General features: G+C 48.5%; 1 protein-coding gene and 1 long non-coding RNA gene across 3 annotated transcripts in view; one reads left to right on the forward strand and one right to left on the reverse strand.

Annotated features, from left to right (window-relative positions):
• The window catches only part of SLIT3 (slit guidance ligand 3), a 589,038-nt gene that overhangs the window by 123,182 nt on the left and 439,406 nt on the right, over positions 1-26,450 (reverse strand). For both annotated transcript variants that reach the window (XM_059417324.1, XM_059417323.1), the window contains exons 7-8: positions 11,227-11,298; positions 5,148-5,311 (exon numbers count right to left, since the gene is read on the reverse strand). In XM_059417324.1, coding sequence (XP_059273307.1) covers positions 5,148-5,311; positions 11,227-11,298 — 236 coding nt within the window. The remainder of the gene's footprint in view (positions 1-5,147; positions 5,312-11,226; positions 11,299-26,450) is intronic.
• LOC132027824 (uncharacterized) lies at positions 18,667-25,589 on the forward strand. The gene is made up of 3 exons (XR_009407214.1): positions 18,667-18,837; positions 20,615-20,695; positions 25,487-25,589. It is a non-coding gene; the product is annotated as an uncharacterized LOC132027824 (long non-coding RNA).

Raw genomic sequence — 26,450 nt, forward strand, 5'->3', positions numbered from 1 at the left:
CCCTGAGCACTCTTTCAGTGGGATGAAAATGTTGCTGCCTTAAGGTGGAAGGAAGTTCTCATGCAGAACAGGGAGACGGGGAGATGGGCCAAGTACCTGTCTGCCCTCGGGGCTTGTCTCCCCTTTCTGAATCACTACTGGGAATTTCAATGTGGAACCAGAGCCACCTTGGTGCCACACAAGGAGCAAACAGAGACGGCCCGCCTTCTGGTGTCTCCTGACGCCTCAGACCGTGGTCTGATGTCTTGAGGGAGGGCAGAGCAGAATGTGGGGCAACCAGATGCTAGCCCTTCCCTGCTCTTGCCTGATCGCCATCACAAGGCAACTGCTTCCCGGTGCGGGGAGGGGGCCCACAATGAGCACGAGGGCAGGAATGTGTCCCTGGCTAGCCCTGTCACAGGGAAGTGCCTGTGACGGCTGGCACGGACAGGGATCATGTCATCCTGTCTCTGCTGACTGCGCCACACCCCCTCCGGTCTGAGAGAGAAGGAGGAGAAGTGAGGACTGGGGAGCCTGGCTCCTGCCGGCTGCCTCCTCAACTTTGTTCTTCTACTCGGCATCGTGCCAAAAGGGGAAAGTCCTAACTCGTGCCCAAATGAGTGGGGCAAAGGTCAACAAACTTCAGACCTGAAAAGGGCCACAGAGATGGTGAGGAAACCATCCCTTAGAGGAGAGTACTTGCCCAGGGACACAATGGTGGCCAAGCTGAGAATGATGTCATTCTCATAATAGCAGCTAGGGCTTAGGGACGGTTTCCTATGTGCCCCATATTTCATCCAGTGCTTTGTGGGCATGATCTCACTGGGTTCTCACAAAATCTGTGATACAGGTTCTAATATTATTTTTTTATTACTTCCATTATACCGATGAAAAAAGGGAAGAATAAAGAGGTCAGGGAAACTGTTCAAGATCATGGAGCCGATGAACGACAAAGTTCTAAAATTTGGTCCAGTGCTCTTTGTACCACCTCCTCTACCAAAAAAGACACCCAACGCCTCTCTTTATTGCCATGATATTGAAAACCGTAAGAGCCCGGCAATCTCAGGAGGTAGGAAGAGGAAGCTCAGGGGCCAAGACACAGACTGTGTAAGCTCTGCTGGAGATGGCGGGACACTCTTGTTAGAGCTGTGTTTATTCCTTTCTGTCTTTAAAGGGACTCCCACCCAGCAGAGTGCACAGAACTGAAAAATCCAATGGCCTCGTGAGCATGTGGAAATAAATTAATTCCCGCATTCAAATTAAGCATCCCTGTTGGCCTCTGGCCTTTCAAAAGCCAACAACAGACTGCAATGACAATGGGGCTTGAGCAATTATGATGAGAATATAAATGAATGTGATTTAAATACCAGAGGCATGATAATTTTAGGAATGGCTAAATAAACCTAATAATCTCATTCTTGCAATGTCCAATTATGGTGTTTTAATTAAAACCTCCTAAGGAGATGGGCGGCTAGTCATGGCTTACCTTAATTATCTTTATACTTAGTAACTAGTCCCAAATTAAAAAAAAAAAAAAAAAAAAAAAAGGAAGGAAGGGGAAAGTGTCTTGTTTCCAGGGAGATATGCCTATTTCATTTTTAATAATAAATGAGGAAGGATTTCTTGAGAGGCTTTTAAGAGCAAGTATTGTTCTAGGCATTGGGCACCTGAAAAATGTCTGATGTGAGCCTTTCGTACTAGAAGACAAGACTGACCTTCAGGAAAGAGTATCTCACCCTCAAAGACGATGCGGAGGTTAAGTGTGAAACAGGTGGACAAACCAATGAATACAAAGATGTCTAAAGGAAAGAGATAATTGACTCAAGGGGTCAAATATTTAACTAATACCCTTGAATTACAAACTGTGACCAGTAGAAACCTTTTCAGATTAAGCAACCAGAAAATTGATGCATGGAAGACAAATCCTAGAGCTTAAACCCCAGCATAAACCCTTTAGGTAAGGATGGGCTAAAACCCAGATCGTGGAACGCCCATGAGTCCAGTAATGGCCAAAGTAGAACCTTTTCTCTGGCCTGTTCTTATGAATTCAATAAAGTCCCAGTCCCCGTCAGGTAACAAGCAGCAGGGACCACAGCAGCCTCTTCTAGTCCTAGGACCCTGACCCTCTTCTTAGCAACAAAAAAATTCACAGAGGAATCCTTGCATCAGTGGCTGAAGGAAACCAAGCAGTCCAACTGTATACCTGAGAAAACGTTAATAAAAAATGAAATATAGTCTCCCACCCTTTGAAAAATTCCTAGATGTCTCCTTAGAGGAAGAAATAAATACCTTCAATCGGAAGGGTAGGTTGACAGAGGAGATGATTTTGGCCAAAGTGCCCTGCTGGCCAATTTCTGGGTTAGCAGGAGTGATAAGACACCCACTGCCAGGAATCCTGGGGAGAAGAGGCCTGGCTCCGGTCAGCTGGATTTCATTCACAGAGAGATAGCGGGGACTTGAACAGGCAGGGCCCGCCCAGGCTGAGCGAGATAAAGCTCTTTCCTGTCTCTGGAGTCATGTGTTGAGCGAATTTTTTGATACGGTTTAAGGGCCCTGGAGGTTTTCTGACGCTTCCCTGACAGGGGCTGTTGGTGATGAAGCTACACGCAGGGATGGCTTAATTGGCGCCCCAAGCCTTTTTCTCTCCGGAGCAGATGACCTCTAGCTTCCCGGAGATGCTCTTACTCCTGCTTCTCTCCACAGAAGTCCTCCTCTGGGGAGTCACCGAGGGAAGAGCCTGAACAAGAACACTGATGGTTTTACAGTCTATAACCGACAGGGTCAGATTCCTACCAAACAGCCACACGCGGATGCCCTGTGGGATCTGCCACGGGTGGAGCCCGCACTCTACCCCGTGGGTGTTGGGGTGGGGGCGGTTGGTGTGTGAAAGCAGCCCTCCGTGTTGGCCTCCTGAATGTGCACACATGGGGTCTTGCTCCGCGAGGCTTCCTCTGCCATCCCCCGCACACAGCCTCACAAACTACCTTTAACAGTTATTGAAGAGGTCGAACCTTCCGGAGGTGATGTTCCTCCTGCACCCCACTAGGATGGCGGTGCTTCCTTCGTCGGGGACAGTGAATTCAGCTAACCATGACATCTGACGTGGACCCTCAAGGAAGCCAACCCCCTGCGCAGCTCTGTTTTTAATCCATGAGAGCCTGGAGAGCCTCCAAGAATCCCTCCCGCAGAGGGCTTCCCACACTGAATTTCCCACAGTACATTTTTCCTACGGGTGAGGGGTGCAGGTGAACAGTGCATTCATGTTTGGAGCCTGTGGGCCAGATGCTGATATCTTCAGAAAACACCCAGCTTCGTCCTACCAAGCGTGAGGGATCACCACAAGCCCTGGGGAGGCAACAGGGTTGCTCGTACTAAACCGTCAACCCGCCTGCTAGATCTAGCCTTTTCGAAGCAGGGAGGTTTAGGACACGAGCACATCCAGGACCTGGGAGGGTCAGCCTCTATCCCTGAGCAGGATCCAGGGTTTGGATCCTGATGGTGACAGTGACAGGGAAGCAAGCTGCCCCTCCTTGGTAGGGAAGGTGCTTTCCTGACGAGGTGGTACGCGTGTTGGCGCGGAGCGTCAGCCTGGCACCCACCGGTAATGATGTGTTTTCACGTTCTCTCTAATTAGTTTTTCTCACTAGCTCTTGGATGACTCCTGCACTCTATAATTATTTCTTTCACTGGCACTTATGCCGATATTGTACTCTTTGCCTAATAATTACTGTAATTATAGTTAGTGTATGTGAGTTGGGTGCCTGTGTGATAAACGGTTTTATTATATGTGTTTGACGGGAAGTGATTTCTAAGTGGGCGTCTATAGGAAATTATTAAGGTGCTGCTCTGAGACATGTTAAAATGTTTTTGGATAATAAATAACTTGATGAAGTAGTAACATGACAAGAGAGAGCAGGAGGGAGCGCAAGATGAAGTTGAATTAAAAAAAAAAAAAAAAAACTTCCGTTGCCAATGCCACCTAAGAGCAGATAAGAGCAGAAGGGGGCCGGTTTGCACTGCTGGCTGGGTCGGGGCCCTGCAGGACCCATGGGGCTCAGGCTGCCTTCAATTCTGAAAACAGCAATGGTCAAGAAATGTCAGGGGTGCACTTCCTTCCCTCCCACCCCAGTGCTGAGGTCCCTCTCCTTCCTCCTTCCTTTAGGCCGACCCCCTAAGATCAGCTTTCAGAGGCCACTGGGCTCCCATTTTGGGATGCCTGTTAATCGGGGATGCCTCTGTGAGAAACTCAACTGAACACTTTCTGTTTTTGAGGAAATTCAGGGATGGGCTCTCCTTCTTTGCCACCAGAAGAAGAGAGCTGCTGGGAATGGAAGGTGTCAATGAGAAGTAAAAACAAATAGGCAAACTTGGAATTGAGGGCTCGGGTTAAAAGCCACTACATCCTCTGGGAAGATCTCGGGTTGCTCAGCCACCTCCTGTCCCTGGAGGTGTCCCTGGACAGGTCTACGCTGCCTTCCGTCCTGTGCACAGTTCTGTTTCCTGTACTAGACACTCTGTGCTTCTATTATACTTCAGTTACTCACAGATCAAACTCTGCTGTTGGCTCAGTGCATTTTGTGGGTCCACTAAACTATAAAAATTAAGCTCCACTTACTAGCTCTTACCAAAGTGCTGAGTATTATGCTAAGGGCTTTCTATGCATTAGTTTCATTTAATCCTCCCAACCACCCCTAGAGTTACATACTATGATTTTTCCATTTTGCAGACATGTGGTAATTTGCCAAAGTCACACACTACTGAGGGACAGAGCTAGGGTTTCCAGCCAAGCAGGCTGACCCCCACCACCTCCACTCACTTGTCTCTCAATTTCTATGAGCAATTAGATAATAGGCAAGTGTTTAGGAAACACTAAACAATGCACTTAACGCATGTTAAATTTCTTAGCATCGATGGACTACGAAGCTCAACAGAAAGTGATTGATTCATGAATTTGTTGAGCAGTTTCCTTTACTAGAGGACAAGAGCTTCTTTCTCAGGACTCTAGTCAGGGCGCCCCAGAGTCCAAGGGACTGTGCGGTGCTGGGGAACCTAGGAGACTCCACGCCCAGGTCTGGGCTGGGTGTGGGCTCATGCCCACAATGATGCGAGAGTGGGCTCGGCGGTGCGTGGGTCACAGCACAGAGGAGAGAGGGGCGGGGCAAGCTCACCTGGACACACGTACTCCTTCTTCTGCACATCTGCCACGTTGAAGCCCCTCAGGTGCACAGGAGCCATGCAGAGTGTGAACTGGCCAACTGTCCGCCGCTGTCGCAGCCAATCCGAGAGCCAGGCCAGGTGGCAGTCACAGTACAGGTGGTTGGAGTGGAGGCGCCTGGGAGAGGGAGGGTCAGAGGTAAGACGCTGTCATGGCCTGAAGTGAACATAGTAGGCCAAACCTCTGTGCCCCTTTGCCCGGCGTGATAATGCTCAGGAGCCCCGGGAAGCATTTCCCTCTGCGCTCGTGAGTTACCACGGGACCCTCAGCCCTTTACAGCCAAACCACAAATGACTGTTATCTTCACGTGCAGGCCACATCCGACGGATGCCTCTGGCGTTCTGAGCAAGTCCCTATTTCTTAATAGTAATTCCACCTTTTTTTCCCCACTCAAGAAAGCCTCGGCATACAGAAGGAGGAAAAGTGACGTGATTAAAGCAATGGTTCAGATGCGAGTCAAACTTCTAAGGAGGTGACCTGGTTGCAGATTTCAGGACTATAGTTAGCCTGGGCTCCCGATGGCTTGAAACGGCTCCGCAGTCTCAATGTCTCAGTCTATAGTGGCACTGTGGCCAACACGGGCCATCGCCTTCACTCTTTCTCCTGTATTTCCTCCCTACAGTGAATGAACCCTCTACCCCACCCCGGGGATACTGGGAGGCTTGTGTGCACTGGCCCAGGGAGCAGGGCATGCCGGGAAGGGTCCCTTCTGTAGGAGGCATCTTATCTGTATCCACCCCCATAAAAAGCTTTTATTTATATACTTGACAAAGAGAGGGAGAGAGAGAGAGAGAGGGAGGGAGGGAGGAAGCAGGCACAGCAGCAGGTAGAGGGAGAGAGAGAAGAAGTTTCCCTGCTGAGCAGGGATCCTGAGGGGGCTCGATCCCAGGAGCCTGGGATCATGACCTGAGCTGAAGACAGACACTTAACTGACTGAGCCACCCAGGTGACCCTACCCACCTCCATTTAAATAAGGAGCTGCCCATGGCAGACTCCTGGAGCCCACTGCAATGTCTCCACAGTGCCCTCTTCTTCTCAAGTTCAATTCCACCAGGTGTATTTGCTATTCTGGTTTAGGTGCCCCTGGAAAAACCCTCCTAGCTGGTTCCGGGACTCTGTGGCTTTCCTCCTCCAGTAGCTGTGATTCCAGATCAATTTATTGCCTCTGAGTGATTAAGAGTTGCTAGAGGGATCTGCACATTCTACTTCTGAAAGGAATCCTATCTGGTTAAATGACTTGAATTTGCCTTCCATTAATTGAGGGACAAACTAAGGGTATCTAGGGATTTCTACAGGTTCTTTCCTAAGGTTTTGCTATCGGGGGCTTCAAATTTCCATATTCCCCACAACCCTAGGTCATTAGCAGTGGTGGTGGTAAGTTTTAGTCACATCAGCTTATCACACACTTGGGTTTCTGCTGCGAATTTCAAGCGCCCAATCCTGGACATGCTAATCAGCCAGTAGTATCTTGAGACTTTCAAGTACTCTGTGTCAAGTCGGTTATTATTGAGTGGCAGCCTGAAACAGTGGCTTGGCTACCTCCATGCCTGAAATGGAGAGCTCTGAAGGGCTCTTGACTACACTCCACTGAGCATAAAGTCAGCATTGCTCAGCACTGGCCACGTGCAGCCAACTGGAGGGGCGTGCCGGCACAGCCTTCCTGCCATGGTGTGGGTGCAAACCTTAGGCAGGCCCGGGCCACTGGGAGCCTCAACAGCCTCAGGGGGTTCCAGATCCCATCATTTCTGTCCAACTAAATGAACCCATGCCCATGCAGAATGTAATTCTTTTTTTCTGCTAAAATTTTTTGAAAAGATTTTTATGATTTGTTTCCAAATGATTAATTTTGATGTTGCAATGTTCTTGTGGATTTCAGAGTCAAAACTTTAAAGTTGAACACATTTTCAGAGGCTCCACGTCCCAAGATCCTGTGCCTGGAATGGGCCCCAAGCAATTCTCCCCTCTGAGTTTCAAAGCTCAGACCCCTTGCCGCTTCCTCTTCATCTGGCATTTCAGAAAGAGGTGTCACAGGCGGGAAAGGGTAGGGGAGGCACAATCCTCAACTAGGGGAAGAATATGAAGGAGATGAGGGAACTCCTTTTCTATCCTGGGCCTTCTTGGGAAATTTCAGCATGCGTGAAAATGATCTGCTTTCTGACCTATCAGTGAGCTACAGAGAGAGACAGACAGATGGACAGGAGGGAGAGAGAGAGAGGGAGAGGAACAAGAGAGAGAGGGGATGGGGTGTTGGCTCTGTGGGCGCAAAGAGACCACTGGTGTAAGGATTGCTGAGGATATTGGTGACAGTGACAAGTGACAAGATAGAGCAAAGGCAGGCCGCAGTGCCAGCATAGGTTGAGGTGCTGGAAGACTTCTGTGCATCCGGAGGATCAGAGCCTTCTAAAGAGTCTAGCTTCAATGAGGAAAGGCGGTTGCCTTCTTTGGCAGTGACGAATGGAAGCTGAGCAAACAGGGATTCCTATGAAGGGCTGAACATGGGTCCACAAGGTAGATCAATGTCAACGACTTCCCATCAGTTCCCATCAGGCGTAAGCGATCAGTGGAATGGCTAAAGTGAGGTTTAGGTCAGTCAGATCCTTATTAAGCAGATTAATTTCTGGGAGACTGAAAATGTTGGAGGTTTTCCTTTTGGAAGATGATGCCAGGTTGGTTCTTTCTCAACCACTGCAAGGTGGCCCCAAGCTACCTTTTCTTCCTTACCTTCCTCCAGATGGTTCCTAACCTTTTGTCTGCCTTTGCGGGGATTCCTCCACTTCCAAGAGGGACCATGGAGAACAGGTGGCCAAAACAGACCTGGAATCCACCTAAAGGCTCTTGTCAAAAGCCTAGAGCAGTGGACGGGCTCAGATCCTCCCACCCGTTCTAGAATTTTAACCGCCGGGAGTGCTGGGAGAGTTGAGCCGGGCAGACTCTTCCAAGCTCCAGCCTTTCAAACCAGGTTTGGGAGATCAAATTGAGGAGTATCACCCCAAATACTACTATTGAAAGGAAAGTTATCACATCGATGAGGAAACGTAAGTCTGGACACTGCCAGGAGTATTCCTAATCTCCTCAAATGGGAAGAAAAATTATTTTATTTCCTTTTCATGACTTTGGTGAATTGGGATGGCCGTGACCTGGAGGGGAGGCGGCCTCCAGTGGCCTTTCAGTCCTGCCTTGGCTCCTCTGCTTTTGTTTCTGCTGAATGGAATGAGCTCAGGCTCTGAGGTCAAACTGCCCAGATCTGACACTGGCTCTGTGCTTTTCCGACTCTGACTTTGGGCAGTGATTGAACTCGGGGCCTCAGTGCTATGAACTGTAAAGTGGGGCTTATTAAAGGTGCCCCTTCCTAGGGCTGTTGTGAGGACTGGAACGGTTCATGAGAAGGACCCAACACAAGGCCCTGCACACTATGAGCCATCAAAGGAATGTGTGCAGCTACTACAGTTGTGAGGGCACTGGCTCCACACTTCCGTCTCCTCCCAGCCCGGAGCCCTCCCTGGACAGGGCGCCATTTCTTACTTAGACACCAAGGCATCAAGGCGCCGAGGTGGTTCCTGCATGCATTTCTACGATCTTCTGCTGATGGAAACCTCACATCCCATGTCGGCAAATCCACCTCCATAGAAGATAAGGTGAATGCATACAAACGCCAATTTGTAAAAGGTGCCTTTTAGCCACAGGCGCTAAATTAAATTTCCAGCAAATCCTTTTAGAGAGGGTCAGTGTTCATTTTCTATAAAATGTGGCTTTCTGAATTAAATATAAAAGCTTTCCTTTAGAAATCCCATTTATGACTTCCTTCCTTGCTCCTCTTCCCCCCTTCCCTACCCCCCCGTCTCCCGCACCCCTACTTTAATTACAGTGAAGGGGGATTAGTCAGTGCAAGTCTCTGGGGAGTTCTGTACAGAGCCGTCTCTGAAATTAAACTAAAGAGAAAGTGGCAGCAGGCACGGAGCAAAGAGAACAGACGAGATTGATTGATTGATCTCAACTCATCAGATGAGTGCTCGGGACCGCGGGGAAGGATGACAACAGGAACAAGGAGAAGACCCTCCTCCACTGTCCTTTCCCACCGGAGGCCGCCAAACAAGGGACCTGAGAGCCAGACCCAGCTCCCCAGGGGCCCCGTCCCATGGACCCAGCCGAGCCTCTGTTATTGCTGCTCCTAGATGGAGAAGAGCAAGGGGGAAGCCGAAGTCACAGAGAAGGAGCCACAGGAGCTGGACTGCGGGTTTCTGCAGGGGAGCGTCCTTTTTCTTCTATTCCGCAAGCCCATGTGGGGTGAGGCAGGCCCTGCACCAGGAGGCTCGCTTTCAGCTTTCAGGCCAGAAGCCCCGGGCACACTCTTTGGCAGCTCATTTGTAGCTTGCCGTGGGCTCTGAGGTGGTCTTTGAAGACCCCCATGGTTTCTCCTTAAAACCCCACGACTGCACCATCCCATTTCAAAGGGCAAGGAAAAGGAAAGATTTTCTTGGTGGACTGATGCTATCACATGAGGGGTCAAAGGGAGAAATGGGGAGCAATGAGGGACAGTGGGCTTGGATGCTTCTTCGCAGTAACCAGTATCTGTTGAGTGGACCTCATGACACAGGCCCTCTACCTGCAAGCGTACCTCATTCTCACCACTGTGAGACAAGCACTTACGAACTCCCTGTCCTTGCAGGGCAGAGAGAGGAAGAAACTTGCCCAGAGTCAGGGGCAGTGAGGGCTCGCCTTTACACTCAGGTCTGCCCAGGGAGGTCCGTGCTGTTCCCTCACACAGGGCTCCACCGCTCTCTGCTTCATTCCCTGCCCATCCCCCACCCCGCCCTGATAAGGTCACTTTCTCACTCACACAGGGGTTCTCAAACAGTATGAGCATCAGAATCTCCCTGGGGGCTTGTTACACCCTGATGGCTGGCCCCACCCCCCCAGATTCCGATTCCTTGGGTCTAATCTCATTCCATGACGCTGATGCTGCCAGTCCAGGGACCCAACTTTGGGAACCACTGCTCTACGGATTTTTAAATCCCTGTGGATCCCATGTTGCTCAGGGGCCACTGATGAGCTGGTAGCTTGGAACTTTCAGTGCAGATTCCTGGATAGAGTGACGGTAACAGTAATAGTCAACATCATTTATCATCCACTCTGTACCAGGCACTCCTTGTACCTCCTCTCATCGGATCCTCTCCAGCGCCCCCATTTTTAGAGGGAACAGAGGTCCTGGAGCTAACAAAGGGAACAGCAGAAATTCCAGCTCGCTGCCTTGGCCCTACATGTATTTAGCTGAAAGCTCTTGGGGGCTGGCTCTCCACTATTACTGTAATGCACACGCTGGTGAAGTTGCCCCAACACAAGGAAACCATGCCTGTGAACCCCTATGGAAAGGCCAACGGATTCCATCTGCAGAGAAACTTACAAGGTGTTCTGGTTGAGAGGAGAAGGAACTCCCCAGGTAATAAAGGCACCGGGACTGCTCTCCACATGGGGTGTTGTGGGAAGATTTGCTTTGGGAGTACACAGAAAAGGAAAGCTGGAGCCTACCCCAAAATTAACGGTCAAGAACAAGTTCCTGTATCCTACCAGAATATCATCAAGGGAGTAGGGCACTCTGTTGGGTGTGGGACACGAGGATGGGGAGAAGGAGGGGTTAAGGCTCCCACTTGGCCACGGGACACAGAGGGGAAAACATGACCACGGTGCTACGACAGAACTGACAACGGCAGGTGACATCAGCTCAGGAGACACCGAATCATTACATCCCAGTTAGCCATGTTCTGTCACAATGTAACACTAATAATGTTTTCCATCAAGATGGGACACACAAAGATGCATTCCCCCGTCAACAGGGTAAAGAGAAACGCGTCTGTCTGCCGTGGAATGGGGTTTCAGAACTGTGGGTGGCACTGCGATGCTTCTCCTCCATCTGTGGCTCACCAAGATCTCCTCGTCAATGGCGGGAGGAGGGAGGTTTGCTCTAGGACCCACGTGCAGGTCAGGGCAGGGCACATGGGGCGGAGTGTGGGGCAGAAGCAGGGACTGTTACTCACAGAGTTCGAATCTTCGGCATGTGGTTGAAGCTGGTGACGAGGATGCGGCTGATGTTGTTGTTGTTGAGGGTGCTGTGAAGGCAGAGGAAGAAGGGAAACGGTTAAGAAGGACGTAGCATGGGGGGGGCAGTAGCGATTTCTGGAGGGTGGGGGGAGGAACTGGTGCGACTGTCAAGAGGATCATAAATCAATAGCTATGGGGCAGCTGGAGACAAGGGGGTGGGTCTCCAGGAGATGAGAGAATCCCTGACTCCGTCTTTCAGAGGAAAGAGAGGCTCTTTCCTCTCGTCAGCTGCCCTCTCAGTACTCTCAGACCCACCTACGGCAAGACTGTCACTTCCTGAAATCCTACCAGGTGCTGAGCACAGAGGACCTACGACGACATCTCCAGTTCTCACAAGCCCAGTGTCAGCAACATATCACTGTCCTACTTTTTGAGAGAAGAAAACAGATATGTGTCATTCTGGTTAGCGACACACGTCCCTGCGAGGTGGACATTGTCCTCGTGCTACTGATGAGGAAGTGGAGCTACGGAGGGGACGGAATTCTCCCAGGGACCCTTAGCTGCTGAGCTTGGGAGACGGGATTGGAATCCAGCACTGTCTTGCTCCAATTTCCCTGCTCTGCCCACTGCCCATACCGCCGAACCCAGGGTGCTACATGGACAGTTTATTCTGGAAGTATATTCTCATGAGCTCACCCTTGTTCCCCTCCATGGGCCCCCGCTGGCCCAGGAAGGAGACTTTCTTTGGAGCCTTCCATGGTTAAGCTGACTTCTTTTGTCCTCAGCTCTTGTGAAACATATTGCCTTTCTCTTAGAATGCCTTCCAACGTTTCCTATCCCGTGCGTGACCGTAGCCCCACGACCTGGTCCATCCGTGATTCAGACTGAGTCTTATATGCCCTGGTTGTGCGATCTTGGGGAAATTACCAGCATCTCTCAGCCACAGGCCCTTCATCGGCAGAAGCAGTTCTAGGCTCCACACTTTGGGGATACCTCATTAGGGTCATGGACTCAATACCAGACAACAGTCTAACCATCTTCCTCTCCCAAAGGCAAAGAGCACGAAGCCTTTGGAGAGAAGAGGCTTCCTTCCAAGCATACCCAGCCACTCACATCAGGGAGAGTCACAGCCAGCCCTAACTGAGCTGAACACACAGTGCAGGGCTTGACCGTAAGTACATCTGGCAGCAATGACTTATTAATGTATTACTACACTGATGTTTAAATGTGAGCTGTAATGAGGGCTATAAAACATTTACGATAATAGCAATTATTCCAGAACCAAAATGACTAAACACAGTCTTCAGACTTTCCTGATTTGCTGCAGGGGGCTGGCCAGCCTGGGGATGACAGAGGGCTGCTGACCTCTTGGATGCTGATCTCCATGGCAGCTACAGGTTTTGTTTCCCTGATAGACCTAGATTTATTTGATCTCTAGTCTTGGTGGCTTGCGCCCACGCATGGAGTATGGCGCTCTCTCTGTTGCCCACACCCATTAGTAATCGGCTTCCAAAGAAGGTGGTGGTGTTATAACCACCCCTCCCCGCAACCCCCGCAGTGGAGCAGCATTGGGGAGCATGCGCCTGGAAGGGAGACCTGGTTCAGACTCTGGCTCTGCCACATACAGCCCATGGAACCACCAGTAAGTTCTCTGAATCTCATTAGGTTTCCTCCCTTAACGTGGAGATAATAATAGCACCAATCTCACAGAGCTTTAGGGGTGATATAATATGATGATACTAGTATTCCCAGTGTTAGCTGAGAGCTTATTGTGTGCCACGCAGGCACTGGGCTGGGGGTACCACTTGTACCATCTCTTAGCTGCTGCAAACACCCTATGAGACAGGCACTTTTGTGATCGCCTCCGTTTCACGGACGAAGCAAGCCCAACTCCAGGAATGACGCCTGCCTTGGTCACCTTCTGCTAGGAGAACAGAGTACTAAAAATTTTGTGGCTTCAAGCAACACAGTCTGGAGGTCGGAAGTCTAATGTGGGTTCAGGGGCCCACATTTCTTATGGTGGCAGCAGCAGGAGAATGTTTCATTGTCTTCTGCTGCCTGTCCTCAGCCTGTGGTCCATTCCTGCAGTTCCCCGACCTCTTGCTTCTGCTGTCACATCCCCTCCCCCCCATCCACTGTGACCTAGCTCCCTATTATGAGGAGCCTCGTGAGACATTTAGGGCCGAAGTGGATAATCCAGAATAAACTGCCATCTCAGGATCCTTATCTTAGTCACATCTACCAAGTCCCTTTTGCCATAAAAGGTAATATTCCTAAGTTCCTGGGATGAGGACATGGACTTTTGTGGAGGGAGGGACCTGATCCAGTCAACCACCCTGCGCTGAAACAAAGCACACTTGTGAGCACACGGCCTGGCTCCTGCGCAGCACTCAGGAACCCTCAGTTGTTGTTTGACCTTGTGTCTCTTTACTCTTTTATGGTTTACAATAAGCTTTCGCATTCACCTTATTGGATATTTGTAGGTCTCTGAGGTTGGAATTCTTATCTCCATCTTGGAGACGAGTGGTTTGAGGCGAGGAAAGGGACCCCCAGGGTAGCTCACAAGCTCCTGGGAGGATCTGGGAATCGCTGTTATTTTTTACACCACAATTTCCCCCAACTTACCCACTGCCTCCTGTTTTCAAGCCAGTTTGTTACCCCAGTGTGGATGTTTTCTGTCATGTCCACCCTGGCACCCAAAGCTAGAAAGAAGTGCCCAAGTGTCTCTTGTTCTATGAACTTCCCTGAAAATTAACCAACAGGAAAATAAACAGTCGGGTCTGATGATGACCCGCCTCTGGAGGGCTTTGGCCTGTGGGGACCTCATCATCTTGTTTTATGTACCTCCGTCTTCTGGAGTTCTGCCAGTTCTACAATCTAGCTTTAACCTCACCGCTCTGCTCCTTTGGAGATATTTTGAGAAAATACATTTTACCCCAAGTCACCCAGGTTGGAAGTTTCTCCTCAAATAAATGCAGTGTCAAGATCAAGATCAGGGTCAAATTAATTCTCTAAGACTTCAGAACTACACTGCCCTCCTCCCAACTTTTGCACCATCACAAGCTGCTAAATGGGCATCTCAGTATTAACTAGAAATAAGGCCACCCCCCACCATGAGATTTAAAGACAGTCTGCCTACCTCCCATTCCTTTTTCCTAAAACCCTTACCTGTTATACTGTTATTTATGTTATTTATATTGAGACTAAGGGTGACCTATATACTGTACTGTGCAATCACTTTTCTGTTTTGTCATCATCAGAACATAAATGTTTAATGAAAAAGGATCATTTTCCATATTAAAATGATCCATGTAGGCAATGCTACTTCTCCCAATGGATCCCACGCTCTCTCAGTTCTGAGCATGAGAGGGAGGGCATTAAACTGGTTTTCCCCAGGACACTAAGGGATTAGAGCACAAACAGAACCTTGATACCCAGAAAGAATGTGCTTATGTTCCTCAGCGGAATCCTGTGTACTGTGGCGAGACCAGAGCTCCCCAGTAGGGAAGAACGCACAAGGCCAGGAGATGACAAACTACCGACCACAAGTCAGATCCCATCTCATACAGCCTGTTTTTGTAAATAAGGTCTTACCCATCCGTTTATGTATTGTCTACGGCGGCTGCTTCTGTGTTACAAGAGCCGAGCATATGCAACAGAGACCACGGGGCTGGCCGCGTCTAAAATAGTGCCATCTGCCTTTTTATAGAAAGTGTTTACAATCCTGGTTCTCTAGAACTGGGAAGTTCCCGACTCGCCTTTGTCAGTAATTGCCTGTGATGTGGGCAGGCAGCATAACCGCTCTGTAAGAAGAGGGGATTAGGTCAGAAGCTCCCAAAACCCAGGTAGGAAGCCCCAGGCAGCAACTGGTAGGGCTGGGAATCGAAAGCAGGAGGTCTGACTCTAGAATCCACACTCCTGACCCACAGCACAGGCCCACCTGGACGATGGGTCCCAGTGCTTCCAGAATCTATGATGCTGCAATGAAATCCGAACCAAGAGAGGACCCTGCTCAAGGGACAGGGCAGGTGAATCCACCTTGGGCTGAGTGTGGAATGAACTTGGGTAGTGGTTCTCTAAGTGTGGTCCCCAGACCTGCAGCATCATGTCTTCAGGCCCCACCCAGACCTACTAAAGCAGATGCTCGGCGTGGCGGTGGGGGGTCGGGGGGAGGATGTCCCCCAGCCTCGTGTGTTTTAACATGAGATGCTCCCTCCATAGTTTTCTATGCAAGCTCAAGTTTGAAAACCACCGAGCTAGACAAAAAGCTAAGAATAGAGCCTTTTACCTGAGTGGGAGGACAGCGTATAGGCTACCTTCTTGCTGACTTTGGGACTGGAAGCCTCTTCTGTGGACCGCATTGGGGGTTTCCTGCCTAGAAAGAGCCCCAAGATCTGAACTAGTACACAGCCCTCCATGGAACTGCTGTACTCACCCTTGGAAAGCTCCAACTTGGCATCTGCCCCCGGCTCCCTGCTGCTCTCTGCTCTGTGCTGACATGTGGCTCTCCCTCATGGCCCTCAAGATAGCCATCTTCAGTCTGGAGGGGCCAAGTCCAGCTGCAGCCACGCCACCCTGGCAACCTTAATAAGGCTGACATTTCCCTCTGTCTCCTCCGATTAGGCCCTCGCTTTATCACTCTGTGCTTTCTTGGCTCTGGCTGTAATCTGTGTGTTGTGTGTCCATAGCACTATGTAATTGACTCTAATGCAGCAGTATTATCTGTGAGCACGTATCACATAATTGCAAAACCAGGCACCCACAGTAAGTGCCACCACAGACTCCCAGCGTGCCAGCCCTCGGGGTACTCCTCGAGCCCCTCCTCTTCCCCTCCGCATAGGTAGGGATCCAGGCTCCCTGGGTTGGATAATCCCTCTTGGAAGATAGGCCTATTTCAGCCCTCTTCTCAAGGGAGGCTGATTGTTCCTTATGTCTCGTCTCCATAAATAAGGTGGTTCCCTCCTTAACACTCCCCAGGAAGGACATGCATAGTGAGTCATCAGCAGCCATGGCAGTGGAATGTCTTTTTCAAGGGAGCTTGGAGGTGCCCTGACTTGTCCTTACACATACCCAGGTTCCACGGCCAGCCCTCCAATCCCTGAAGCTGGAACTTCTCTAGCAGGGCCTGTATTGAATTCCCAGGGGCAGAAACAAACCAAAGGAGGCAGCAGCATTGTCTGAACAGCAGCAGAGTGCAAAAACTGCGGCGGCAGGACCCCGCAGGGAAGATCTATACTGCCGGCCTGGGGAACGGGAATCACAGAGGATTCCGGCAGGCAACGTGAGGGCCTTGGAAGGAGGGGCTGAGGGCTCACGGCCACTCCGACAGCGAGAGAGGAATGAGACTGAGGATGCTTTAGATGCCTGCTCCCTTCTCTGGCCTGTACGTCAAAGCAGGGCTGGCGTGTCTTGGTCTTGCTTGGTGGCTGCTGACTGATCCACTGTGGCCCCAGGAATAAGGCCCGTTGCTGGTGACCAGGCCCTTCCACATGCTCCTAGGTCCTGGGTATGTGAATGCTTTGGGCTGGCTGAATCCATGATAACGGGGGTAGGTGGTGTCTCTTTGTGGCCTGGCTACAGGAGAACACACACCGAGTGCCCACGGAGGTTAAGGGAGGCATCCCCCAGCCCAGAATCTCTCCCCTACTCAATGACTCAGTCATTTCTGGAGGAAGCTCCCCTGAGCGTTCCCTCCTATCACCCAGCTGTCCACTTTCTGCTTCGGCCGGAGGCTCTAGGAAACTCTAGAAATCAGAAAGAGCATACACACACGCATCCTTTGAGAAAATCTAAACTGAACGTTATCGGTTCTGCCACGAACTCTCTGCCTTCTCATCGGTGAGACTAGCGAAGTCTGTGGCTTGGAAGCGATCCTGCCGAGATCCTCCAGTAAAGATGTCAGTGAGAGCAAGAACAACACTGATACTAATTATTAAGGAGTTGCTATGTGAGGACACTGGGTTGAGCACTTTTCACATGTCATCTCACTTAATTCTCCCCACAATGCTGAGGTAATCCATTCCATTTTGGAGCCTCAAAAGATCTGCTCTGACCACAGCTCTACAGTTGTGGAGACGGTGTTCAAATACAGGGAAGCGGGATGCCAGGGCCTGATTTTTTTTACCGTTGTGCAAAACTGCCTCTCACGGGATGGTCTGACAGAGGCTGGCTGCCCAATTTCCATGCCTTTTCCAAGGCCAAGATGAGTCCTAGAAGCCAGTGCTGTGCTCAGCCCTCACAGGCTTCCACGTGGTGGGGACCATGGCGTTTCCCTCCCTGCCAACGCTACTCAGAGGCACTAGCACGACCTGAGCCTCCTCTTGTCTGTAGAGCACAGAGCTTGGCACGGACAGTGAGGGCCCTGAGAGAGGCTACGCAGGAGAGGGGCGATTTGGTCTCAGAGCTCTCTGAGCTCAACGTCTGTCTCAACGCGTCTAAGCATTGTCAGCAACCGCCCTTGCTGTTGGATCGGTTGGTTGGGATTTTTAAGCATTCCCCTCCAAATCAAGAGTACAGATCTGCTTCTTAAGCAAAGCTCATCTCTGGGCTGTTTGGAGCAGGTAGTGAGTCTCTGCGGGCAGACGGCGCAGGAGGACTGAGAGGGACGGAGGGAAAGAGGAGAGAGGATGTGGGAAGCCCTCTCTCGCACACTACCTGCTCTCCGGGACTATCCTGGGTGCCGCCTATTACTGATTTCCTTGATCTCCCTGCGGACCGTTTAAATTAAAGCTCATAACCATTGTGTGGGCATATAATGAAACCAACTGATGCTGCACTGATTAGTCCATTACTCTCAACTGTTAGAAAACATAATGATCTCACAAGGGGCCTTATTCACTGACGTATAGCAGGCGAGCTCTCATTTGACACCTCAAATTAGCAGCCAAAGCAATAACAGCTGGGGTTTTTGTCTCAATATTTGTACCCGACTCTAAAGTGATTTGGCATCGGGTGAGTGTTATTTTTAAACACAGAGCTCTTACCGCCAAGTAACATTTTAAACGGTCTCCAGGTGTCATGTAAAACCTACAGAAATAAATAAAAACAATCAGCTGCCAATGTGAGTCTTTGATGAGACGGATTCCTGAACAAAAGGGCTCGTCTTTGGTTTTCCTTTCATTATATATTCACATTGTGACAGGAAGAAACTCATCTCCTTCTACCCAGCAGAGCCTCAGTGTTCAAAGCGGGGGCGGGGGGGATGCCTCCAAAATAAATGTAGAAAGTGGAAGATCAAAAGAGAATGACGCATCTTCAAATCCTGTCACTGCCCGGTCAGATGTCCGGTAGCTTGGTATTCCTGGGGCTCCAGTATTTTTGGTCCTTTAATTCTCCTTACTCTTATTTTGAGATCATCACAGACACCGGCTGGTGGTGATTCAGAATGATTTCACTGCCTCCCAACGACCAATTTAATTGTAAAATATACCTTCAACAACAAGAATGTGTGGCCTCTCCCGGTTCTGTTTCGTCATCCATGGGCTGGGAAACTAGACGATCCATCTTGTCTACTACATTATTTAGAAATCAGGAAGTTGCCAGTGTGCCAAGAAGTCCACAGCGGACTGAGAATGGAAGAATGACCTCCAGCTTACATAACTGAACAGGTGAGCGTGCAGTCAAGGGGGGGCGGGCTTGGGGGCGGGCAAAGAGCGATTCCCCACCTCAGCCGCATTTCAGCCCATAAGAGAGGAAGAAGGGGGAAGTTTTTCAACGCCCACTAACAGGGACACAGAGAGAGACGAGAGGACACGCCAGTTTTGCGCACTGTGGTACAGGCAGGGCCTTTCCCAGTGTTTGGCACATAGAACAACTTGATAAATATTTCCTGCATGGATGGATGAGTTTCCAAATGTGAAGGGTCATGCTTTCGGCATCTTTTCATCAAAATAAATTTCCACTCTGAACAGCCGCCTGCGCTGATCCAGGAGTACAAACTCAATTGCCTGCAGGAGCCAGGCTTTACATCTGAGTAAGTGGGTTGCGTGGGGTCTGCAGTAAACCCCGCTCTGCCACCTGGGATCCTCACTTCTCGTTTCAAAGGCTTGTTGCTATGCCGGAATGTGGGTGCACCTGCTGTTGGTTGTTCCTCTTTGTTGTGTTTTTTTAAGAAAAAACCAGACATGTAGAATTTTTATGTGAAGTCTGTTTTTTTTTTTTTTAAATATTGGTGATTAAATCATATAAAGGAACAAAAGTCACAATGAAAAATAACTTGGGTTTGGCTTGCAGATGACAGTTTTTAGTCTCTGAACCAAAAAAAAAAAATCAATTAAACAATTTGAATCATATATATATCACGTATGTATCACACATACATCATATATGTATATTCAATACATATCCTATATATAACACACTCTGAGACATGTTGATATATATAAATGTAGGGTGTGTGTGTGTGTGTGTATACACATATGTATATTTATACATAAAATTGAAGTATGTTCATGGTGAAATGTGGTTGACACCTTCCTTCCATACTGCAACTCCAGGAGGGCAGCCATCAGGAACCTACCATTCAAAAGAACTATCTTAAAAAATATATATATATATTTTTCTTTATTTATTTGACAGAGAGCACAAGCAGGGGGAGCAGCAGGCAGAGGGATAGGGAGAAGTAGGGTCCCTCCTGAGCAAGGAGCCCGACGTGGGGCTTGATCCCAGAACCCCGGGATCATGACCTGAGCTGAAGGCAGACATTTAACAGACTGAGCCATCTAGGTGCCCCTCAAGTGAACTATCTTAAGTGATAAAAAAATTATTCAAGTTTCTTCCACCCCCACCCTCTCCAACTATCATTACCTGGAGACAAAGAGTCTTAAGAAAGTTTCTGTTTATAAGGGTAAGTCTGGGTCCCACCAGGAAGGTGTGCTCTTGCCAGCTTTCCACACACCGTGCATCACTCTTCTGGCCAAATCTGTAAGTTATTTCTTATGTACGGTTTGGAGTTAAGCCACAGGGCGCATGAGGCTCTGTTCCTGGGCTTAGATGCTGGCAAGGTCCAGGTTTACCCTCTGATATTTACAAGGGAAGGGCTCTCTCAGGAAGCTAGACACAGTTTACTTGGGCTACTTGGGTTCAAAGAGATGCAGGGTGCTTCCGCGTCCAGCCTCTGATCACCACTGGAGCCAGGATCAATGATGTAGAATTCAATCTCTTCCCAGACTGCCTTCCTAACAGACAGCAACCTGTTGGCTACTGCGGTGGTCATCTCCCAAGCAGTGGCTGCAGGACTACAGGGCCCAAGAAAGGGAAGGTTTTGGTCTCCATACTGAACATACGCTGTTCTCTCTGGAAAAACGCTAGAGTTTAAGAGATGATGGGATGGATAGTGCATAGAGACTGGCCTCACTATTCCTCGTTTCCTTTCTGCCAATACAGGGGAAAGGTAGATGGCAATACAGAGCACTGGATAAAGAGTCAAAGGCTTGGTTCTTCTGTGAAATTTTTCTATGGCAATGTGTAAGTCACTCAACCTTTTGGGGGGAATTCCTTTCTCTTAAAATGAAGCAGTGGGACTAGTTGACCTCCAAGGTCGTTCCAAGTTACAGTTCCACTCAGCTTCTGCGGGGTTAATGGGCTTGCTTCCCTAACTAGATCTCTTGTCTCTATTTTATGTATGGAGAAGGGACGGGTCCAGACATGGGAGCGATTTTCCTACCCAGTTGACTTGGTGGAAACGATTTGCAAGGCTGAAAAAGTGAATAATTGGGATCAGGAAACTAATTCTCGCAGAGACAGAAATTCACATGGGTGGGAGACAGTTTTAATAATCATACTCCTGGGTTTTAATAAAAAAGGGTCTTTTGCAGGTCCAAGATCCAAATGGTTAAATTCAGAAAGAGAAAGGACAGAGCTGGGGGGGGGGGGGGGGGAGGGGGAGTGGCAGATATCTCAAAGTATTTAAATTCAGAAAATAGACTGTTTAAAAGTGTCTCTTAATGAAGGTGAAACAGCCCCAGTGACCTGGAACAAAGCAAGCAGGGAAACAGGCATGGTGGGAGCTGTGGGGACTTGCAGAGGCCAGTCTTGTCCAAATGGGGTACTTACTCGCCACTCAGCTCTAAACCTGAGAGGTCCAATGAGGTAGCCACAAGCTGAAGGTGGTGATTTCAATTTGGATCAATTAGAATGAAATAAAAATTCAGTTCCTCGGTTGTATAAGCCACACTTCAAGTGTTCCAGAGCGACACTGTGGTTTGCGGCCATCATGCTGGACAGCACAGATAAGAGGCATTTCCTGCACCACACACAGTCCTATGAGACAGCGCCACTCTAGACCATCAGAGCCACATGCCGAGGACTGCCCCAGGTTCCAGATATTCTGGGGAAGTTGAAATTGTATAACTTTTAAATAAAATTACCTGGGTTTTAAACATTGGCAACAAATTCTACTTTTTTTTAAACACCGCAAAGACTAAAACAATAAGAAAAAAAATCACACTCTCTATCTGAAGTTTTCAATGAACTATGTGCCAATAGATGGGATCCTCTGATTTAGTTATAAGTCAAATGGGAATGGGTGCTCTAGAGTTTCTATGAGTCCAAAGAGTCCAGAGATGACCTTGGAGAAACAGAATCCGATTCCCTCCATCCTTCCTCCTCCCCATCCCCTGTTTCTAAGCCCTTTTGCAGATAAAAAAATGGAAGCTGAGAAAGGTACAGCTGATGCTCTGATTCTCCCCCAGCCCTGCATCTCCACGTCGTCCCCATGCCATCCTCCCCTCCACAGAGCCAACTAGCAGGAAGGGGTGGGTCAATTTCCTTGGGTTCCTAGGACCTTGACCTTCAAGACACAGTTCTGCAGAGTAATGGACTCTTGGCCACAGGTGAACTGAGCCAGCCAATATTCTGCAACCTGGATGGAAGTGGAGGCTGAGAAAGGGGCAGGTTCAGCTCTTCAAGGAGTCACAGGTCCCTGGCCTGGAGACCCTTGACAGCCATGAGATAAGAGCTGGACAAGGGCACGATGCTCCCTGAATACACTCACACACTGGTCACTGAAGCCATTGCTGGCTGCTGGGGAAGAGAGAAAGGAGAGAGGCTGACCATCGGCTCAGGAGTGCGTTTGCAAATCGGTGTGGAAGCTCCATTTGGGGAGTGAACTGACCCCTGTGTGCACTTGGTAGCTCTGTGGTGTTTCCCCACTGGCCTCCTCATCTTGCCCCCAAGAGCAAATTCTCTGGAATCTCTTTTGAAAGATGCAGTTATTTTTCTAGTTCATTTAAGGTGGGATAAAGCAAAGCTAGTTTGTCAAGCCAGAATTTCAGGCCAGAGACCTGGTGGCTGGAGGAGTCTGTGGCCGCTATGAACAGTAAGACTTCCAACACCTGATTGCACCTAAGTGGTGCTCACGGGGCACCACTTACCAATTCCCAGATCCTCTGTGCTCAAGAACAGTTCAACGACCTTCACCATATCCTCTTAACCCAGGAACGTACACCAATGCATTTTCAATCCAGAGACTAAACAGGACTTTAGTTAACAGGAAAGTACAATCGAATGGGAACCCTTGGAACAACCTCCCCCACCCCAATTCTAGCTACTTGAACTTTAAAGTGCTGCGTATTTAAATGGGGAAAAAAAAAAACCAAGCCAGCCATTTTATGAACATGGCTATGACTGAGCCTTGAGCCTGGGTTACTCCGAAGGAGGGGTGTGTGTTGTATGGCCCATGTGAGCATTCACAGAAAACCTGGTTCCTTTCCTAGGATCCTGGGAGTTCAATGGAAGTTACTGGTGCCTTCCACAAAGTGCAATTTTAATTCTGATTGCCTGAACAAATCACAATTTGTAGCACAGTACCAAAAAGAATCATATTCTGGCAGTATTTTAAGACTTTGAGTAGGCAGTGACAATTCTATGTTCAAAGCTATGTTGTGACGAAATACCTTGATTCCAAAAACATTTTCAGCTCCTAGAGAAGCCCAGGTGAAACACCTTGTCAATAAATGAAAACAAGTCTTGTCTGTTAGAAAAACACCACTTTTGGGGGGCACCTCTGTGGCTCAGTTGTTAAGTGTCTGCTTTCAGCTCAGGTCATGATCCTGGGGTCCTGGGATTGAGCCCCGTGTCGGGCTCCCTGCTCTGCAGAAGGCCTCCTTCTCCCTCTCCCACTCCCCCTGCTTGTGTTCCCTCTCTCACTGAGTCTCTCTCTGTCAAATAAAACCTTTAAAAAAAAAAAAAAAAGGAAACACCACTTTTTACTATGGCTCTAATTTTGTTCATAGGTAATAAAAAAATAATGCCATTTAGCGGGAGGAATAAAAAAACAAAGGTAATGTGAGAAATGTGCTGTTTCAGTAAAATACTACATCATTCAGTATTTAAAATAATTTTGGGACAATCACAGCTTTCGTTCTATTCAGGACTGAAGCGTAACAGAATCTGGAGGCTGGGGTGGAGTAGGCTTCCATTTGGTTAGTTAATTTCAACTGAATTTGGTTCCATGTACTTTATCTATCTATCTATCTATTTATTTATTTATTTTTAAAAGTTTATTTATTTGAGAGAGAGGGAGAGAGTGAGCCCTAGAGGGTGTGGTGGGGAGTGGAGGGGACAGATGGAGAGGGACAAGCAGACTGCCTGTTCAACAGAGAGCCCCACCTGGGACTCGATCCCAAGACCCTGAGATCATAACCTGAGCTAAAGGCAGATGCTAAATGACTGAGCCACCCAGGCATCCCAGTTCCATGTACTTTAAATGACCACCTACTTTGTTTCAGGTTTGTGTGAGGTTCTAGGGTTAAGGCAGTGAAATAGTGCAGGCATGTCCATCTTCAGTTGTGGTGAGCATCCTGGTTGGGTGTTTGTTGTTTGCTAGACTTAGACCTATGGTACCTCCTTCAATCCATGTACTAGCCTACAGGGTGGGTCTTACTGCTTCTATTTCTCGATGAGGAAACGAACCCCAAACCACCCAGTTTGGTGAAGCTGGACTGGCAGCCAGTCCTATGGGAAGACTCTAACACCCCCAAGGTCAACTGTGGCCTTATACCTCCAGGGCCAGGGTGGTTCTGTGGAATTGGATGTAATGCTGATTAAGCTAAGGTCACAGGTTTAGATCTGAGCACCCTGTGGGTCAACTTTTGAAAAAGAAAAACTATCATTCCTGAATCATTATGGGCATTTATAATAGCCTGTAATCCTATTAATGCATATAAATGTTTCTTTGATATATGCGCTCCAGAATGCATTTAAAAAAATTTTTTTGTAGCAGAGCAGGGAAGTTCAGGGGCTCAAACATCAGGCAGAGCTTGATTTGCTATTTGAAGAGCAGGCCCAAGTACTTGCCAGGGGCACTTTGGGAAAGTCATTTAGCTTCTCTGAGCCTCAGTTTCCTCCTCAGAAAAATGAGATTTAGAGGTTCTACTTTGTAAGGCTGTGGTGAGGATTTGCATAAAATGCAGCATTCTAGTATCTTGTCATAGTCCCTGGAAGATAGCAGACACTAAGAAACAGAGGCGACAACAGTAATTATAATATCTATAGTGACCATACTAAAAATTGTTATCATATCATTGTATTATATGTTGTTAATTACTATTTGTTAATCATAGCATCTAGTTCTTCACCCAGAGGAAGCTCGGCTGAAGTGGAGGATAGCTCTCCATTCCTATAAAGCTCTGGGTTTTCTGTATTGGGCCGACAAGATCTATAACATCCTTATACCCAATGCCCAGCACCCTTCAGCCAGGACAGCAAGCCCATGCTAGAGGAGTAAGCACACCCTGATCTGGGTATCAGGTCTATTGTTAATTTCTTGTCACTGACTTCTTCTTAGACTAGCAAAGGACTTTCTTCTCCATCCTTCTGTGTCTACAAGTAGGGCTTGGAGTCAGGCCATGTTGTACCTGCAGGCATGTGGATGAATATCTACCCTAAAAATCTGGTCGATTCCCACCCACCACTGCTTTAACTTGTGAATCGTTCTTCTCTAAATGTGGACCAAGAAGGAGCTCAGTACATGGGATAGTGAAGGGGTCCAGGAAACAAGAAACTGGGTGGGGCGTGTTTATCTCACTTCTCATCAGTTGCATAGACCCAATGACAATTTAAAATCAAAGGGAATTTGGAGGCTAGTTTAACTCTTGAGAAGAACTTTCCAGAAGATGGGGTATGAGAGATTCCTGCTTGTTTCTGTGATGTCCTCGCTCAGTTTGGGGATCCTCGACTCCATGTCACTTGGTTCTGCTTATACATGTCCATTCAACAATTCTGGTAATCTCTGGCCTCTAAACTTTGATCTGCCAGAGAACTGCTCTTCTGAACCTTTACTGACTACTGACTCTGGCACCTGGCACTATGCTGGCACACAGTGTGTCCTTGCTTCTTGGATGGATCATAGCACGTTCCACCCCAGCTGGTAAGTAGCTGAAATGAATGGAGATCGGTGGGAAAGGAGAGTCTATGCATCCCTTCTAAGGAGGGAATGTGCTCTTTAGCCATAACTGTCACAGTTCAGAAATGCAGCCCAGGGTTGCCAATGTTTCTGGTTTACCAGAAACCCAAAGCTGGGCACCTGTACTTTTATGAAAAATTTTATAATTTTAAAACACGAGATGCTAATGTCAATTAAATACTCCACAAGATTGAAAAAAAAAAAAAAACTCATCTGTGGATGCAACATAGTCTGTGGTCTATCTAGTTTGCAACATCTGGTTTCCAGAGAGCAGAAATCAGGATCATTCCTTGATTCTGTCATGTACTCAAGTCTGCCTTCCTCCCCAAATCTCCTAAATAACATACTTAATAATGGCTCTGAAAGGACAGCTGTGCTTGGGATCCCCTGTCTTACTGAGGGTTATTTTTCTGGACTGCCTAATTGCATGAAGATGTCCAGTGTGGGCAAAGAGCACAGGATCAGGGGTCTGCAGACCCAGGTTTTAGTCCCCTTGCTGCCACCAACTTGCTGTTTCCCTTGACAAATCCCTTGGCCAGAGCCTGGACCAGGGTGAGGGATGGGGGTAGATACCCGGGTGCAAAATGTTATATGGCCCAGGCCACACTCCTGCCTGTTCTTGATCTCTCTGTGTCTTATCTCCAAATAAGAGGTCATCCTGAAGGTCCTTATAGGCCCAGCTTATAATAAAGCCGATGAATTTCCAAAATTGGCAAGTGACATAAATGAAGGGAGACCTTCAAAACAACGCACGCTGGTTATCTGCAGATGTGTTGGACCTGCATGCAATTTAGCGGGTACCGTGATTTATCAAGG

Source organism: Mustela nigripes, chromosome 12 (assembly GCF_022355385.1).
Source record: "Mustela nigripes isolate SB6536 chromosome 12, MUSNIG.SB6536, whole genome shotgun sequence".
Lineage (NCBI taxonomy): Eukaryota > Metazoa > Chordata > Mammalia > Carnivora > Mustelidae > Mustela > Mustela nigripes.